Source organism: Chinchilla lanigera, unplaced genomic scaffold (genome assembly GCF_000276665.1).
Source record: "Chinchilla lanigera isolate Chin_1 unplaced genomic scaffold, ChiLan1.0 scaffold00019, whole genome shotgun sequence".
Classification (NCBI taxonomy): Eukaryota; Metazoa; Chordata; class Mammalia; order Rodentia; family Chinchillidae; genus Chinchilla; species Chinchilla lanigera.
In genome coordinates, this window is record NW_004955420.1 from 29027832 (window position 1) to 29047667 (window position 19836).

General features: G+C 51.6%; 2 protein-coding genes across 2 annotated transcripts in view; one reads left to right on the forward strand and one right to left on the reverse strand.

The window, feature by feature from the left end:
* The window catches only part of Ulk4 (unc-51 like kinase 4), a 398151-nt gene extending 394821 nt beyond the window's left edge, over positions 1 to 3330 (forward strand). The window contains exon 38 of the mRNA XM_005383568.2: positions 116 to 3330. Within this exon, the coding sequence (XP_005383625.1) occupies positions 116 to 194 (79 nt within the window). The 3' untranslated portion in view covers positions 195 to 3330. The remainder of the gene's footprint in view (positions 1 to 115) is intronic.
* Ctnnb1 (catenin (cadherin-associated protein), beta 1, 88kDa) lies at positions 2885 to 19616 on the reverse strand (the record flags this gene model as incomplete). Its single annotated transcript, XM_005383567.2, is given in 15 exon segments — positions 2885 to 4166; positions 5001 to 5061; positions 5832 to 5953; positions 6033 to 6183; positions 6556 to 6675; positions 7551 to 7709; positions 7873 to 8211; positions 8288 to 8391; positions 10531 to 10675; positions 11412 to 11613; positions 11696 to 11934; positions 12061 to 12314; positions 12455 to 12682; positions 13098 to 13156; positions 19562 to 19616. Coding segments are annotated over 14 exon segments (2346 nt in total). The 3' UTR covers positions 2885 to 3957.
* Between the last annotated feature and the right edge of the window lie 220 nt (positions 19617 to 19836).

Sequence of the window (19836 nt, forward strand, 5' to 3'; positions counted from 1 at the left end):
AGGGATGCCGCTGGCCACCGGAGCGCAGGCTGTTGGTCAGCCCTCGCCTCCCGGCCCCGGGCCAGGCAGCTCCGTGTGGAGCAGGTCACTAAGTGGTCCCTGGTCTCTCCCGCAGCTCACCTGACAACAGACTGGTGGCTTCCCTGGCCCGGGACATCCTCCATGCCCTGGAAGTTCGGCAGGAAGGCACTTAGGGAGCTCAGCTGCACCCTACGCTCGGCTGCGTGGCAGCCTCACCACCTCTGCCACCACCCCCGCAGCCTGACTGGACCTAATAAAGCCACAAGGCACAGACGGTGCTTTTCACTCTCACTCGGCCCGGGGACCGGCACCAGGGCTCCTCCGTCCCTGGGGCCCTGCTAGGAAGGCCAGGTGTGTCAGTCACACTTGAAGTAGCTTTCCTCTCTGCAGCTAGGCCGTGTGGGCTGCCGGGCCGGGGAGGAGCAGGACACGACACGGGGCTGCTGCCCTCGGGGAGCCTGCTTCACCACCCTGGCCTTTTCCTGTCTCGGACAGGCTCTTGCAGTCCCAGGGCACAGTGAGGTGCTGCCCAGCTGGAGGCTGCTGGGGAGCACAGGACACTGGCTTCTCGGGGTCTGCCTGGCTGGGTGGGACAACTGCCGATACCCACACCTCCCCCTCCTCATGCAAGGACTCGGGGACCAAGGCTGTCACCCTGTCCTGGCTCCCTCACACTGGCAGACGGCAGCTGTGTGGGCAGAGGACCTCCTTGTGCCTAGGGAGCTGTCCCTGCCGCCCGCTTGGCCATGATGCCCCGGTGCTGTGCTGTTCAGCATTTGGCTGTGCAGTCCCCACCTGGGCCTGCCACCCGCCCCCATGGCCAGCACTAGGAGCCAGGGCACTGCCCACGAGGCCCTGCCAGGCGGAGCAGATGGGGTGGCGTCCTGACCTCTGACCTGCTGCCTTGAGGGTGTCAGGCTCAGGCCAAGTGCCCACATGGCCCAGGGAGCAGGTCTCTGTTCCCAGGGTGTCCCTGTCCGTATCCTCGGTTCTGGGGACTTGTCCCCGGTTCAGGGTCAGCTCGTGCAGTAAGGCCCCCTCCTTACCGCCAGCTGCGTGGCCTCAGCCCCTAACTGTCCCAGCACCACTCTGCCATGGAGCTCCTGCAGGGCGGTGCCTGTGCCTGGCCGAGACTCCTAGGAAGGTCTAGGCTGGGCTCTGGGCTGAGCAGGAGCGGCTGGCCGGGCCCCATCCCTGTCCTCAGAGCATTCCAGGTTCTGGTGCCAGCAGGCCCGGGACAGGCACCCAGGGGCACGTGTGTCCAAGTCTCCAGGGGTGTCGGACGGCGTCACTGAAGCCACGGGTAGAGGCCTGGGCCGGGCTGTGGGTAGCCACATGGAGATCACCGGCTTCTGAGCCAGCCATCAGGGGCCCCAGGCACCATCAGGGTGTGGGGGGGTCCGCTGGTCCACACTTGCAGTCACCAGCGGGCCTTGCCATGGCTGCGACTCATGTGCCTGTTGAGTGAGGTGGGGAATGGGGTTTCTCCTGACCATGGACCGAGAGACCTGGGGGCTCCGAGGGAGGTGCAGGTGCAGGTGCAGGTGCAGGTGCGGAGCTCGGCGTCACTGGGAGGCAGGCCTTCCCATGTGATTTCACTCCGGCTGGGGCTAGGTGCCGCCTCCCTCTCCCTGACCAGGACATCCTCTGTGGAGCTCTCAGCACTGGTCAGGCGTCCTGGGCCGAGGCCACCCGTCCTAACTGCGCATGGGTGGCGACCCCGCGCCAGGTGAGTAGGGGTCGCACCCGGAGCGGCTGTCGGAGCCACCGGACGCCCAGCAGAGTGCGCCCAGCGTGTCTGACCCACTTCTCAAGTCACCAGAACGGAACAGTGCCTGGCGGGACTCCGCTAACCAGACTCCTGCCAAGCAGGACACTCTTACCTCTGCCCAACAGTGGGCAGTGCCAGGCCGTTCCCTAATCAGTCTGCGTAGGGCAGCTGGGGCTGGGCAGCCCTCCCAACACCACGCCCTTCTCCCCCGTCCCTCACGTCCTCGGCCAGACGTCTGCTCCCCAGCCAAGCACGCAATGCCGCCTGCAGCTGTGCAAGGCCTGCATCCCACTTCCGGAGACCGTGTCCCTTTGGTCAGCGAGGCCACCGTCCCACGCATCGCAGGAGGCCCTTTCGCACAGTGGCCCAGCCTGCAGCATCTGTGGGGCTGTCACCCTGCCCTCGGCGCCAGAGCCTGGGCCGTGGATGTTCTGTCCCAGCTTGTTCTATTCAGATGGTCACCTGGAGTTCGACAGCTCGACCTCGAAGGCCCCTGGTCCACTTCCTTCCAGCACCAGCCACCTCTCCACGTGAGCAGCAGCCCTGGCCTGCTCCCGCTGTCCACATGCCTGTCCCTGTGCCCAGCAGTGTCCCTGTCTCTGCTGCCTCCGTCCCACGACTCGGCTCTCTAACCCGGTCAGCGCGGGTACGGCAGCTGTCTGTGAGGGCCCCAGATGCTAATTCGGGTGTGTGCTTGTGGAGGTCTCGGTCTAGATCAGAAACTGGTCCATGAGGCACGCTGTGAAGCGCAAGGTGCGAGTCTGAACAGGCTGCCCAGACCGAGGCAGGGCCAGACCCACCACCAGGATGGCAGGAGCCACGGTCCCCACAGCCTCAGAGAAGCGGCCACCCTGCCGGGTGGAGTTGGCACAGCTCTGGAGGAACAGCTTCCCACCCAGATGCAGGGCGCCAGGCAGAGCCAGCACGGGCAGGGTCTCCTCCTCACCAGGCCCCGCCCTGTGCTCTGGGTCCAGTGCAACCTGGGCCATGAGGAGCCCCCTCGCTTGCCACCACGGGACAGTCCTGCTGTGTGATCTCCCCAGGACCTGGGCGCGCCACACAAAGGACAAGGAAGAAAAGGTGACACTGGCGAATGAATTAAAAGTTTAATTCTGAACCATTTTTATAACCGTAGTTTCTCTTAAGCGTCGTATCACAGCAGGTTACAACAACTTTGGGATAAAAGGCAACTGGTAAACTGTCCAAAACAAGGTTCCAAATAACACCTCTTACTGATTTACCCTACCCATACATATCCCAAATAAAGTTTTTGATCAAAAACATGAAATAGATCCACCTGCTTATTTTAAGCATATTAAAAAGGAAACTATTTGGACCATTTCTATTTGTCTATTTTATACAAAAAGGCTACACAATGTTACACTTTTTTCAGATTACAATTAGAGTGATTATGAATTAGTGTTCTACACCATTACTCAATTCTTAAAAATTAGAAATTGCTGCAGCAGTATTCACTATAACATAACACTACAAGACTTAAAAAACTAACAGTTACTGCAAAAAAAAAAAAAAAAAAAGAAATTAAAGAGCTACTTCAAAGCAAGCAAAGTCAGTACCATTACAGATATTTTTTTAAAAAAACTCTTTAACAAGCAAGGCTAGGGTTTGAGAAATTCCATCCTTGATCCACTCTCGTGCACTCTTCACTTCTCGAGTCACTCCCCAAATCCATTTGTATTGTTACTGCTCGACCGAAAAGGACCAGAACAAAGTTTACTTCAAGTGTTCCCATGGGAAACTCCGCGCGGTTAGTGTCAGGCACTTTCTGAGATACCAGCCCACCCTCGAGCCCTCCGCAACGCTACAGGCCAGTCACAACCGAGTTCAGACAGCACAGCTGCACAGAGAAAGGCTGCTATTAACGTTAAACAGCACATGGACTCATTGGAGTATAAGCTGCAAAGCTGTGGCATAAAAACATTAAAGTTAACAACTTCCAAACACATGATCACAGAACAACCAGAAATCCAAGAACATTCGAATGTCCCAAGACATCTCCTTTCAAAGTAGAGATCTGTTTTTGTAGCAGATTTACAGATAGGCCCAAGCCACTCCCACCCTACAACCAAGTCACGCTCAAGTTCTGTAGGCAGAGTAGAAGTTTTTACCCAACTGGCTTTTTAAACTTCTTACCTAAAGGCGGGTTACAGGTCAGTATCGAACCAGGCCAGCTGATTGCTGTCACCTGGCGGCAGCCCGTCCATGAGGTCCTGGGCATGCCCCAGGTCCGGCAGCCCGTCCACGGGGTAGTCAGCACCAGGGTGGTGGCCGCCCATCTCATGCTCCATCATGGGGTCCATGCCCAAGGCATCCTGGCCGTAGCCGCCGGAATGGAAAGAGCGGTAGCTGGGGTCTGGGAAGGTGGAGGGTAGATTGGGCCAGCACGGGAGAGACAGACACACACACACACAGGTCAGCGTGGAGGCCGGGGCACCCACAGGCAGGAAGCTCTGCCTCTAGCGCCTTTCCGCTTCCGGCCTGCCCCAGCCACGCAGTGACTCAGCATCAGGCCACCCAGAGCCTGCACAGACAGTGCCTGCCCTGGAGGTCTCGGCCCTGCTGTCTGCTCACACATGGGGGCACAGGAAGGACGTGGCAGTGGGATACTGTAACCAACCCCGGGCTCTGGAAGTCAGGGAGGATGGGGCGCAGACAGGCCCAAGGACATCTGGCAGCTACAAGCCCAGGCCAGCAAGCACTGCGGGTGCCGGACAGCGTCTCCATGGGACTTTCACAGCAGTGTTCTCAGGGTGGACCCTGCAGTCAGGCAAGAGGCCTGTGTGCCTCGGGAGCCATCCCAGTCCTTCACCTTCACTGCCCAGACCTGGCTCTGCTTTTCAGGAAACCCCAGTATCACAGCCAGGTGAGGAGCAGCTTGTGCCGAGCTCAGAGCCAGGAACTTCCCACACACACCCCCGTGGTAGGGTGTGGACAGACGCTGTGGGCTCTATGACCAAAGGGAGAGCAAGAAGCCAGGCACGAGGGGAGTGCTTGGTGTGACTGCCGCCGCTCAGATGGCTGGGCACTCCCTGCGCTAAGGACATGCTGCTGACTCTGGAATTACAGAACCGCCTCTGCTTTCCTGCCAACACTATTTTCCCAGACGAGCACCAGCTCCGCTTCAGGAGCTGATAAGGCTTTAGAAGCCAAGCCTCCCAGGGCTCCGTCGGGAAACGGGAGAACATACCATCCTGGCGATATCCAAGGGGTTCTCCCTGGGCACCGATGTCAAGTCCGAGGTCAGCAGTCTGGGGAGACAGGTACAAGGCAGGAAGAACAGGCACAATGAGCCTTCTCAGTTGAAGGGTGCAGAAGGGACTGAAAACTCCAAGATGACAGAAACACTTATTTTAGGCCTTCAAACATCACCCTTTCAAGATGACACGTTTTCTTTGCACATAGTACTAAAAACAGTTACTAAGTTACCCTCAACACAGACAGGCTCAGTACCTGCTCTGCGCCAGCACTGCACTCACACTCAGGACAGGAGGGAGCCAGCAGCGCCGGGCAGAGGCAGAGGCAGAGGCAGACTGCGCGCAGGAGGCGCAGGCGCACCGAGCCTCAGACACCGAGACGGCCGTGAGCACAGGCGCGGGGAGGCGCAGGCCGGGACAAATTCCTCAGAGGCTGCTAAACCCCAGCCGGCACATTCTCCCTGCCAGCAACACGAGCTTGCCACTGTCCCGCTTGTCCAACCCGCACCACGACCATGTGACCGAGCCGTCAGATAAGGGAAACTCGAAGGCGCTGGCTACCCCACTTACTGGAAACAACGCGTCAACACATACCTGTGCTAAGGACAAACCCTGAAACCCGAACTGTAACCCACTAAAAACACATGGAAAGTGTTGCATATGTTTTAAAGCAAAGTAGCAACTTGCCGCTTACAGACAGCGCTCCCTGTCCACCCCTTCGCCCAGCTTCCTGTGCCCCAAGGGCCCGCTGAGCTCATCCTGATGGGCTCTTAGGGCTGTAGCTCGGCTCCCCACTGTCAGGCCAAGGCTCACTGGCCACCTACCTCGTTCCAAGCCATGGGCTCCGTCCTGAAGAGGGAGCTGGTCAGCTCCACGGAGAGCCGCTTCTTATAGTCCTGCGGCTTGTCCTCAGACATTCGGAAGAGCACGGCCGCTGCATACGTGGCTGCCAGGGAGGGAGGCTGTGAGCATCGTGGGCTGGCTGTGCCCGTCACGTGCCCGCGCCCCGGCCGCGCCCCACTCACCCACGCCCTCATTCCGCGAGTGCAGCAGCTCCGTCAAGGGCGCGGTGGCCCCTTCCGCCTCAATGGCCTCTGCAGCCTCCTTGTCCTGAGCGAGCTCACAGAGGACCCCTGCAGCTACTCTTTGGATGTTCTCGATGGGAGAATAAAGCAGCTGGGGAGGAACAACAGAAGCAAAACCTCATGAAGCACGGCCGACTGCCCGGCATGGGGTGCAGGCGGCACTGCGGCCGCATCATGGCCTCTCCACACATCCCACGGGCGGTGCCCTGCAACACCTGCAGCCAGGAGCACTGTCTTTAGAGGCCAACGTTTTAATCCAAGACTTGCAAAGTCAAGAGCTGGCTCGAGGCCTGTGCTCTACCCACTCTTCTTGAGGCTCTCTCTAGTCCCAGTGATTCTCCTGACCAAGAAAATGAGGCGCACTTTCATGCAATCAAGTATGACTACCTCTGTTGTGGCTTTGGATTTCCTGAAGCCTTAGGGACATGTCAACTCCAGAAAACTCCACTCAAACCCAACACACCTGCACGAACAATGGAATGGTATTGAGTCCTCGGATGACAATTCGGTTGTGGACGTCCCGCGCGAGGATGTGCAGGGCTCCAGTACAACCTTCGACTATCTCTTCCATGCGGACGCCCTCCTACAGAAGAATGGGGTGAGCACAGCACATGCGCACCGCCTGCGCCAAGGCCCTGCCCACGCAGCCTGCCCCACCCTGCAGTCTGTCTGAGCCTGGCTCAGGATTCCGACGGCTCCCAGCGTGGGCAGAGAACACATACACTGTAAGTAACTCAGAGATGGCCAGGCTACAGGAAATATCTGGCCACAAAGCTAAGGCTCTGGTGTCTGGGGGATCCCAGGAACAGCCCCCAAGACTCCCGGGAACACGATACAGCTCCCACAGCTCGGCTCCCGAGGAGGGCCTTCTCCAGACAAGGGCCTGCCCCTCTGGCTGAGGAGTGTGTGCATGCAGACGGGGAGCAGGCGGGCAGCAGAGGGTGGGGACGAGTCAGTTCTTCCTGATCTGCTGTCAGAAGTCCCCATCCTGGTCCATCAAGTGTTACCCAGCAGGACCTTTGCTTCTCTTACTGCTGAAATTCTACTCGGCTGACAGAAGACAGCTGCTGCTCACCACAGCCAAGACTGTTCCACTGACTGCACAGGAGAGGGACGTGACTTTCGCAAAACATTAAGTACCCTTTGTTTTCTGTTTTTGGATTTGAGTTTAAGAAGTTGTAATTTTGCTACTTTTAATGGCTTTTCTAAAGAGCTTGTTTTTATGAGACTACAAAAGCTCCTTTCTTCTCAAAAAAGCTTTGTGAGGAAAAAGCACCGCCTGGGATTTATGGAGCCACACTCCCAAGACGGGCCGGAAGCCAAGTACAGTGAACAGTGCAAACAAGGCCCAGTGCAGGACAACTGGCAACCCTGCAGTCGGGTCGAGAGGAGGCAGGCCAGCACCACTGGACTCAGGCCTTCCTCGAGGACTGCCAGCGTCACCTCAGGTCCACCTACCACGAACTGCTGCTGCGTCCCACCCATGGATGTGCGGCGCTGGGTGTCCTGATGTGCACGCACAAGCAGCTGGACCAGGCGTGGAATAGCACCCTGCTCTCGCAAAGGCGCGTGGTTTGCTGGACAGAGGGCGAGATTGCGAATCAGTCCAACTGTAGCCTGAAGACGAGAGGGGAGAATTGGCAGACAGCACCATCATTTTCTTAGCCCATATCTCCATACGTGCACCGACAAGTTCCCTGGGATCCCACACTACCAGCCCCACACCCGAGACGGCCCCACAGCATGGAAGGTGGTCCGTTTTCGGTTCCCGACGACTCACCTTTATCAGCGGCCAATGGGATGGTGGGTGCAGGAGTTTCACCACCACCGGGAGGCCGTAGTGAAGGCGAACAGCATTCTGGGCCATCTCTGCTTCCTGGTGTCGGCTGGTTAGATGGCGCAGAGCACAGATGGCCGGTTCGGTGATGTCCTCCCTGTCCCCAGCACGCAGGACGGTACGCACCAGAGCCTCTATCCCGCCCACCTGGCACACCATCATCTTGTTCTTATAGTTATTGCAAGTGAGGTTAGACAGGATTCCAGCGGCACAGGTGACCACATTGATGTCATCGGAGCCCAGCAGCTGGACAAGAGTTCCCAGAAGACCTTCCATGCCTTCCTGTAGAGAAAGGGGCAGGCGCTAGGCCGAGCTCATCCGCACCTCATGGCCCAGGCCCTGTCTCCTCCTGCTCTACCTGCTTGGTTGCAGCATCGGAGAGATTCCTCAGTGTCCAAAGACAGTTCTGGACAAGACGCTGGCTCGGGTCTGTCAGGTGGAGTCCTAACGCCTGCATCCCACCTACACAACCAAGAGCTACGTGAGGCCAAGGCCAAGAGTGGACCCTGAGTTCCTCCTCGCCAGAAAAAGTGCAGCCCTGCGTGTCCAGGGCCACCTCCTCCTGCTTCAGGGCCCGGCTCCACTCCCTCTGTGATGCTGAGTCTCCTTCCAGGCCACCTCGCTGGTGCCAACCCCTAACAGCCACTGCTCTTCTCTCCCACACGGAGCAGTCCTCCTTGTCCCTGCTCACCCCTGCAGGGCGCAGTTCCCATTTCTGGGCTCTTTTTATTTGACTCCATCATCTCCAAGTACTTAGAAACAGACCCAGTCCCGAGCTGGAGGATGTACCAGGATGTTGGAAGAGCCAGATGGCACACGAGCTTGAAATTAATAAACTCAAGCCCCACCACATGCTGGCAGGCCCGGCCTCCCCCACAGGAGCACCACCACCTCTGCACCTTCCTCGCCGTGACCCTGCGGCTCCCCGGGGTCTGCATGCGCCCAACGACTGCTTGCCCAGCTTCCTAAGGTGACGACGACGACAGGGGCTGGCGCTCTTCAGAACACCCAGAGATGTCACCCACACAGCCACTCCACTACAGCAGGCCGCGGGCCCAGGCCCTGCGCAACCAACTCCGGCCCCTCCACCCACCCTCACTGTACCCCCACGAGCCAGGGAGAGCCACCCCGCATCCCCGCACCGAGTCCCGCCTGGCAGGTCCGCTCCGGTGTGGGCTGGGCGCCAGCCTTCTTTCTCCTGCTACACTGTGCTGTGAGTCTTTCAGAAGCTTCAAGCACTTGTCATTTGCAATGTGTTTCCAAAACCAAGCTTTTGTTCCTCGCAGGTGGAACACCTCGGAGGTCTGGTCCTCCGAGCTCTGTCCTGATGCTACACCATCACTCAGCAGCCGGCTGAGCCTCTCACCAAATTCTCTCGTGTGACTGTGAGGAACCCAGTTCCCCTACATCTGTGGTCCCACACTGTAAGAAGGCGTGCGTATTTTCAGAATAAACAAACCAACATCAAAGTAACCTGGGGACATCTTCAAATTAAGACCCCTAGGATTCCAATCTCATATATTTCCAGCTATCTACCTTGCCATTTGAAATTGTCTTAAAAAAAAAAAAAAAAATCACACACTCTGGAGATTCCAACTGCATGAGTAATCTATACTTTAAACACACACCACAGATATTTCTGGAATAGTTGCCTAAACTCACATCCTCCTGTTCTGTACAAACCTAGTCACGCTAGACTACCCCAAACTATGTCCCACAGTCAGCAGCTGGGTCAGCTGACCTCCCCTCCGTCCCATAAACTCTCAAATTAACGCCCCAACAGATGGGAAAGAGGTGCACCATCCACTCCGCGCTCCAGCACTGCCCTCTGCAGCTTCGGAGTCCAGGCAGATGCTACCAGGCGGGTTACTGAAAAGAGCAAGGCCGCCACGTGGCAGGAAGCACCAGTGTCAACACGTGCACAACAGCAGCGACCACGCACAAGCTGCCTCACTAAAATGACAGCGAGAAATAAAGGAAAAAGAAAAAACCCTTTTCTGTATTAGACCATCTACTGAGAATCAGAACACCAATGTCAGACAATCCTCATGAATGTCTTACAAATAAGAAAATCACTTTACCACACAAACTGTACTTTATTAAAATCTGTCATAATCTGCCCTGTATATTCCCAGGTTTGCTGGCAAAAAGCACATGTATTATGTACTGGCTCTTCGCCCACCCCACGCCCACACCATCTCCGTGCCCCCCTCTTGCACAGGCTCAGGATGAATACAAACTAAGGACCCTGGCTCCCTGCCGAGTCACAGAGTCACACCTTCGAAACTTCTCAGACTGACACAATGAACAACATCACAGAGCTGTAAGGGTGTGTTCTTTTCACCCCAAGATGCAAAACTGCTGAGTCACTCAGTTAAAACTCCTAGACTCAAGCTGACACGATGTATCAACCGTAACACCTTGGTGTGACCTCTGATGGGTACAGGGTGCTTGAACGATCCCTCAACGGCACCATCCTGGTGGCAACACCGAGCCCTTGAATGTGCTCTGGCTGGGAACTGGACTGGCCAGGCGAAGCCATCATCTTCTCCTACTACCACCACAGATGCGGCCACGCAACCCGCTACACTGCACACTCACCAGCTTCCACGATGGCCGGCTTGTTACTGGAGCAGACGGACAGCACCTTCAGCACCCTGCTCGTGGTCCACAGTAGTTTCTCATAGGTATAGGTCCTCATTATGTTCACTAAAGCCTGGGGTCCACCGCTGGCCAGAATGATCAGCTGAGGAGAGGGGCATGCACTGTTAGTCATGGACCTGGAGCCAGTGCCCAAGAAAAAGCCCAATCAGTACTTCTATTACACGAGAACCTTGGCCAGCCGGCCACTGGACTGCACTGTGCCCTGGTCTGCACTCCCAAAAGAGCAACTCTGGCCCAACTTTCTTCTGCCCACGCCGACCACGGCCAGGTGAAGATGGTACACAAGCTGTACCACAGCTGCTTCGCGGAACACTTTAACCTGGAATTCCTGATCCCGATTCTGATTTCCCTGATCCGAGCTACTGTACAGAGATGCAGTGTGGACCTCATGCCCGTCTTCTCTGTCCCTCTACACCTCACGCAGCCCTTGCTCCCACCCGCCCTCTAGGAGAGAAGCTCACCACGTCATGCCTCTGCTGGAGATGCACGCCATGAAGGCTGTGCCACCTGCTCTGCCTCACCAGTGGCAAACTGCTTTTTCTACTCTGTTTTCAATTCCAAAAGCTCCCCGTGGTGCTCCCCAGCCCAGGGGCCTTTTGAAGGGGCCACACTGTCACCTCCCCACTACACAGGCTAACGAGCCTCACCCGAGTGCTCAGCGGTGCTTCTGGCACGCGCATGCACACACACCCCCAAGTGCATGGAGACGGTACGACACCTCGCTCTTCTAGGTGCACTGGAATCAGCGAGATTCCAGGTTACGACAGGACATGGGGATCTCAGGTGTGCCATGAAAACCACATAAACCATTTTTTTACCTTGCTTTCTTGATTGCCATAAGCTAAAATCTGAAGGCAGTCTGTTGTAATAGCCAAGAATTTAACATTTGTTTTGTTGAGCAATGCCACCATTTTCTGAAGGCCGCCAGCTAAACGCACTGCCATTTTAGCTCCTTCTTGATGTAACAAAAGGTTATGAAGAGTTGTAATGGCGTAGAACAACACTGAATCCACTGGTGAACTGAGGAGGAGAGAAAAGCCTCATGAGAACATCTGACTGACTCTTCGCTTCCAAGCTGTCTGTGCCCCACCGGTTTTCTCACCCCAGCATTTTCACGAGTGCAGGAATGCCGCCGGACTTGAAGATGGCCAGCAAGCCCTCGCGGTGGTGGGAAAGGTTGTGCAGGGTCCCGGCAGTGCAGCGCGCCGTCTCCACGTCATTCGTGTTCTGCATGGTGCGGACGATAGCAGACACCATTTGAGGAGAGCGCATGATGGCGTGTCTGGAGGCCTCTTTCTTGGAAAGCTGGTGGACCATCACCGCAGCCTTATTGACCACCACCTATGACACAGGAATGAGAGACGTCAGTAGTTCCAGGCGTGCTCTTGGGGGGGCATCGTGACCCCAGCCCTTTCAGATGTGCTTCAGTGCTGAAGGGGCCTTTTGAAGGGGCCTGCCCCCGCTGACCTGGTCCTCATCGTTGAGCAGCTTTGTGAGCTCGGGGATGGCACGCGTAGCGAGTTCCGCATCGTCCTGGTAGTTGATCAGGTTCACAACCGCGTGCTTTAGCATCTGGGAGGGCTCGGCCAGACGCTGCACGTTGGTGGGGTGCGCGGCGTCGAACTGCGTGGACGGGATCTGCATGCCCTCGTCCAGCGTCTCGGGGAACATGGCTGCCCGCACTCGCTGTGCACGTGTCATCGCGTACTGCCCGTCAATGTCTGCGAAGCCAAGTCCGCACTCAGCGCCCACAGGCAGGCCCAGCCTGGGTGACTCTATGCCAACGATGCTGGCACTGCAATCACCCCCTTCCTCCCCACACCCTCGTCACACACGTCTCGCTGCAGCACAGATACTTTACCAGCGACTTGCTCCTGAGTGAAGGACTGCGAGAATCCCTGCTCCCACTCGTACAGGACCTGGGAGGTGTCCACGTCCTCCTCCTCGGGGTTGCCTTTGCCGCTCAGAGAAGGTGCGGTGGTGGTGGCCCCAGAGTGGATTCCAGAATCCAGGTATGACTGCTGTTGCCAGTGACTGACAGCGGCCTTTCTGTCCGGCTCCATGGCCATGTCCAGCTCCATCAGGTCAGCTGCAGAGTGAAACCGTATTCCTGTTAGGACACTGAAATTGCTACCTTAGATAAAATAATTAAATCAGTGGTCTGACCAATGAATACTTTTAGGAAGAGTCAAATCTAAAAGGCAGCCAGGAAAAGCAGAGTGGCAGGAGGCCGCTAAGCGATGGCTCTGAGCTCCAGGCTCCTAGCGTTACTCACTCAGCAGCCGAGGTGGGCACGTGGCCGGGCTCCAGGCCGGTCATCCGCACTAGACTCCTGCTGGTGGCTTGTTTGCTATTTCACCAAGCCACGAGGAGAAGTGAGCGGAAAATGGAGCAAAAGACAGCGTGACAAGCAAGCAGGGAGGAGGAAAGCAGGGGTCTGGGCCAGCCGGGGTAATGGCAAGGAAGCAGAGCCCCATCAGTGACTGAAGCTGGAGGGCACGCACCTTGAGTAGCCATTGTCCTCGCGGGCCTTGCAAAGCCGCTGCACCTCACTTCAGATACCCTGGAAGAAGTCAATTCAAAGTCACTGGGATTCAAGCTTTATTGGACTGAGATTCCTAAGTCACCAGGGTGCCTGCCAAACGTCATGGACTGCACCCACAAAGTACCCATCTTTTACCGCATGACACAGGGAGAGAATCTGTCTCCAGACATCCCGACCTCAGCCCCATTACTGCTGAGCCTCTGGGAGTTCATCCTTCGTAGGTACCGCTTCTCAGTAGGAAGAGATAGGAATTACAGACCCTCATAATGCTATGACAAAGCATAAAAGCTCAATAATAAAATCCAGGGAGTGCAAAATGATTAAAAATCAACTGCTCTGTGAATTCTAAAGTTCTCTCTTTCTCCAATCTCTCACTGAAAAATTCATAAATTCCTTCTGAACAGTATAAGTGCTGTGGGTTTTTAAAAACACATTTTCATTAAGCCAGCCAATTGTTTTCTTTTCGGATATAATGTAGTGCTATCCAAAATAATTTCAAAAAACAGATTTGGTGACTGAATCAGAACAGCAATTTTTAAGAGTTTTTACTGAGACCTAAAATTACTTTTCAAATGCAAGTTTCTAACACTAATCAAAGCACTTCTATTAGTGAAATCTTTCTAAGTTTATGTCCATAGCAATATAAATAATACGTACACCTCACCAACTGAGATGCTACTATGATCACTGTAAAAACTTCGAACATTTCCTTTATAAAAAATTTTAGTATGCGAATTATTTTTATGTTTTGGCTTCATTATGCAATGTGCAGGAAAAAGTGAATCACACAGGAACTATCTGCAGAGAACAGTTTAAGGGGCCCTGGCCTCTAAATATTTCATTATAAAGTCTGAGCCCACAAGCTCATCTCATGCTACAAATTAACATTTTAGGGGTATGGAGACACCCAGCAGGTTAAGTTAGTTTTCTAATTAAATGTTTCATGAAGTTCGATACTACATGCTAATGTCCATCCTATTTTCTCCATGTAAAGGAAGCACACTAAAATCACTCTTCTAATACTGGTTTTGTAGTCACAAAAACCTGTGGCTACTTAAAAGCTGATTGAGTTGAGGATCACTGTTTCAAGGGCCACTGTGGAAACAAGGGACAGTTTGTGTGTAAGGCAAAAATGCGTCATAGGCAACACTAGCAGAGGTGACTCCTGCCCTGAGGAATCTGATGTGTGCCATGCTCTCCCCGCAGCAGGACCTGCAGGGCACCGAACTCTCATGTTCAGGGAACACCAGTGGGTGTGCAGTCTCCACACCAGAAGATGCTGGATGCACAGCACCATGTCCCCTAGGGTGCCTCTCTTGGCCACAGACCCTTTGCTCCAAGCCAGGGTGAGGCTGTTTACCGGCTCTCCCAACCTCTCGCAATGGACTGCAAAGTGGGCTTGCCCAGTGCGTTCTGGGAAAAACAGACTAAAGTGTGTTCTACACTGAGCTCCTCCTTTCAGCAATGCCAGAGGCAAAGATACCAACCAGCAGCCTTGTCTACTGGCCTGGCTTCAAGAAAAGAACACAGTAATACGTCCTTGTTGATGCAAAGCCAAAATATCTTAGCCATGTTGCTGGGTAAAAATCTGAGGGCTGAGCTAGTAACCTGGACATAGTTTATAATGATTTTTCAGAAAAAAAGTTCACACTTCAAATTTACAATATCCACTTGTATGTTGGGAATTTCACAACACTTAAAACTTGTCCTTGCAACCCTGAGGCTTATCAATGTTAAAGAGTAGTAAAAACCAGGGATCTACACAGGCAAGGACGGACTCGCTCCTGCACTGTTCTGCACAAAGATCTAAATACAGATAAAATCTGAATGGCATTCAGAAGAGCCTGTCCAGAGAGAACTAGAGTAGACTGATGCCCCAAAGGACACGGCTCCTCATCTCCTTCCACCCAGAGCCTCCAACACCCTGCCAATCACTAAAGGCCCAGAAGCAGGACTCACCACCTCATCAGGAAAACCTTCCACACAAAGGGAAAAACTGACTCCATGGGAACAGACAAAATGTTAAAAGTAGGAATAGAGTGAAGAGAAAGATTTTAAATTACTACCACCATAAAGATTAGGGAGAATAAAAACAAAAGTTCAATAGAAACCACATTAATTCCCTTTAGAATAGAAGAGAAAGACAAAGACACAAAATACTAACTTCTGGTAGTCTGCTTAGATTTATTTTTTTGTGGTGCACACAGCTGGCTAGCTTGAGAGATTTTTGATGATTTATGATTTCTATGGTGTACCTGTATACAATGTACATAAGAGGCCCATTATACTAGTATATTAGGCCAACTGGACTGGACATCTTAGAATATCATTCACTACTACTGCATTATGGTAATATCTTTGTATCTCACCAATCTGTAACTTCACAATCTTTGGTCAATGACACAATCCTAAAATAGTACTAGTCTTACAGGGGTCTAAAACACTCTTCCACTTCATCTCCATTATTATAATAAGCAGACATTCTCCAGCCTGCAGCTGCTTGTTAGTATAGGCAACCAAAAGCACTTGGTATTTAGCACCAAAGCAATCTCAAAGCATGTGCTGAATACGAACAGGCTTCATCTACACATACTTTTTGTAATTACTAAGATTTATACCAAACAAAATAATGCTTTCTTTGGTTTATGCAGTACAAGGCTACACTGCACAGTGAGGTGTAGGGAAAGGCAGCAAGCCAGCCTCCAACTCCTCAGTGGTTTGGTTAGTTTTTTTTTAAAAAAAAAACAACAAACAAATAGGACAAAACTGCCTTAACTGCAAAATGTTAAAACAGGGTAAGTACATGGGGTTTTTTTGCATCACAATATTCTCTGTATTTAATTTAGCAAAAATAACAATGAAAATAAGAAAACAGCTATTATTACTATATTTCAGCTATAGTCCAAACAAGATTAAAAAAAAACCCTCTATATTTTTAATCTTTTAAAACAAAATGGTACTATCAAAAGGGAACAACAGTATTTTACACACGTTTTTGGCAAAGCAGCTGAACTTTACCAATTCAAGCCTCGAGTGTGAGGATGAACTATTCCCTACCCTTGGACAGCAGCAGTCCCAACAACTAAGTCGCTGAAGGATCAAGTCCAAGGATCAAGTCCACAGCTTCGTGGGGAAAGCTGTCTCTGTTACAGCTTGGAACTGAAAATTCTGGATCTCAAGTTCACAAACTGGTTTTAAACTTTGGGACACCAGTGAACAGTTTGGAGAAATTTCTACATCTATTTTAAGCGAGTTCTTACAGTCTGAGAAGGCTGACTAGAAAACAATTCATAGTTTACATTTTTAGTGAAAGAAGCCACTGCAATTGTGTATTAAAAACTACTCGTCTATACACAAATAGAACAGTTAGAAAAATTTAATCACAGCAAAACTACACTTATAAAACAAGATACAGGCAGGGATAAATGGAGAGGGGTCTGGTTTCTGACTAAATATACAGTTTCATAAATCCAACATACTCCCAACAAAACCCTAGCCACATTTCTTTAGGATGGGAACAGTATTCACAAGTGCATTTGGAGGGGTAGGGTGAGGGCAGTAAACACCGAAGTTCTGAAGTGCTTGTGAGAAAGGACCATTCTACCAGACACTAAGTAACTAACGTACTGCAATGAAAGTACTGCACTTCTAGGAGGGAGAGAGAAGACTACACAGTAATCAAGAGACACAGATCAATACTTCCACAGTGCATAAAGATGGGACAACCACATTTAAAAGCTGTATTACAGAGAAAGGTGAAGAAAGCATTTCAAACAAAACACAAAGTGAGCAGCAATATATACAAAAGATATTTAAGCCTATTTACCTTTTGCATATCAGACCAGCAAGGAGGGAAAAGTGGTAATGTCACCGCTGAGGTGGAGGAGGTTATTAAACTGGTGGAAACTTTCTGCGGGGCAAGCAGGTACTATTCACTAAATGTAAGATAAGTATCTTGTAACGTAATGAGTCCATTGTAATAGAGATGTATTCTGCAGGATATTTAGACTTACACTGTACCGTCTTTACAGTGAGGTTTTTATTGAGGAAATGGTAGAATTCACCCAAGTGCCCATCAACGGGGGACTGAATAAATTATTCAGTAAATACACACCCACCCACCGAACAAAGTACATTTTGTTACTGGCTTTGCAGTAACACAGGGTAAGAGTCACCGTCGTACATCCGTAAGGCTTTCACTCTGCTGGGAGGTTAGGGCACATAAACAGGACAACTGAAGACACTGAGAACTGCTCTAGAGAGAACACGGGGCAGGAGTGCTACGCTGCTTCAGCTAGGAGGCCTGAGCAAGTCTCTCAGGTGGATGAGTGCAGAGCAAGGCCTAGGCTTAGCAAAGGCCAGCAGTTCAAGTACACGTCAGGGAATCATGAACAAAGGCAGGCGGGGACCAGGTCTCTATAAAGATGTACACTAAAGCCCAAAGGATCCTGAGAAGCCCCTGAAGAACAGGATCTGTGACGGACTTCCTAGGGCCCACTGCACTATAGGGTGGGGTGTAACACAGTGGTACAGCGTGTGCTGCACATGCACAAGGCTCTACGTTCATGTCCCCACACCAAAGTGTTCACTCTAGAGCTGTGAATGGGGGGTAGAGACGACTGTAAGCTAAAGCAATGCAGGGAGACCGGTTAGGTCACTGTTCAGCTGAGAGGGACGACAGGCTGCTATATAGACGGAAGAATGAAAAAGATCTACGCAGGAAAAATGTTCAACATGTATCAAGCATGCAAACACATATGCTTTGCATGTTCACAGAACCAAACAGATATTACTGAGAATACTATCTACCCAAGAAGATAACTGTATCATTTAGTCCTATTACATATTAATCAAATACTGAAATACTGCATTAATAAACTGCTCAATTAAAATTCAAATCCAGTGTTGTCTGTAGCTTCCTCATGTGTCTTTCCAATCTGATCATGTTTCCTACCCTACTTTATAGAAAACTAAGTCAATGCTACAGATAAATGTGAGGGCTACTAATTTTACATAAAGGGACCGACCCTGTGCAATACAAACTCTTACATTCTTTCAACAATGACCATGCCAAAAAAAAAAAAAAAATCCAGTACTTCTAAGATAACAATCACTGCATACTCTATCCCATGTGTCCATCTATGTAACAGTAGGGATGCCAAAGAAACAGAAAATTTAATTTCATGAACGCTTCCAGATATCGCTGAGATTAGAGAAAGAATTAATGGAAAGACTCAGGGGCCCTCAGAGTGACTTAGTATACTGCGGTTATCCCAAGGACCACCCTCTTCTCTACCTGTCACACGTTTCCCTGCCCTATGAAATCAGCACACTGAAGCTTAAAAAAACCTAAAGAAGCAACTGTGTGGCTGAGACTGTATTATTAGTTCCTGTTTCCAAAGTGAGTGGTACATATTGAGTTCTTAAGTATTTGATGGGCTGAATGCGCCAATAAAAAAACAAAATGTTCAGAAAGTAGATAGCATACATGAATCGTCATGCAGAAGCTTAAAATAGCCAACAGTAACTACATATAACCCAAGACATTTCTTAAATGTCTTCAGACCCATAATGGATTTATCAGCAATGTACGAGGTCTGATCAAAACATACAGCGAATGCTTATACTTTAAACATGTACTGAAGACACACTGCCACTAACCCTCTCAGGATGTTCCCCTGAGCACTCTCACCCTGCTATCTGGGGAGCAGCTCAACGGAAAAGGCACCTAAGTACAGATGCTGTGTCTTCAACCTATTTTACTCACCAGGTCTGGCACCACATGCCTTCCACCCTTCCCCAAAGTTGGGACCACTATGAAACGTAAATGCTCTGAATCAATTCAGGTATCAAGGTGGCCACAGTACAACATTCTTGAAAGAGTACTCCAGAGCTGCTTCAGAAAAGTGACAAGATCAACGGGGTGTGTTCAATGCAAGGGGAGGGTTCTGGGGTGATGAATGGCCATGTGTCTTCTACCGTACTTTTCAATCACACTTCATGTTATTATCTAGAACAGGACTCAGCAAACTTTTTCTGTAAAGTTCCAGATGGTAAATATTTTAGGTTTTGCAGGCAATAAGCTTTCTGTTACAAAAGCAGAACTCAGCCACTCTATGGATGCAGACATAGATTTCACAATACTGAGGGTGGCTATATTCCAAGAGAACTTCATTCAGGGAAACAGATTAAATTTCATATACCTGTCACACATCACAAAAGTGTTTCCAGCCATTTGAAAGTGTAAAAACCACTGTTAGCTCACTGGCCATGTAAAAGCAAGCAGCAGGCAGCAGCTGGCCGCCTCTCATTCTGTCATGCACTTGCACTTTAATTAAGCCCATGATTCCTAGAGTGAAGACCTGAGCAGGACTGTAAGCAGGTTAACAGATTACTAAGAGGTCACAAAATTTTGTTCCGTACCTTCAAAAACAGGTTACGTGAAAAACACGAAACTGGAACAAATGATCCATGCACACTGTGTCGAGACAATGTGAGAAAAGCAGGTCATTAACACTGGTATGTAATGGTCAGAATTCAGCTCCCATACATGCATGACTTTTTACCACGAAGCCCTATAGGCTTGCGCAAAGGTCCCCTTACAGCTGTCAGATCCTCCCTCAGTGTTGACCAAGGGTGTTAATTACTTTAGGACATGAGACAGATGACTGGGCTATTTCTACCACAGGGGCTGGTGT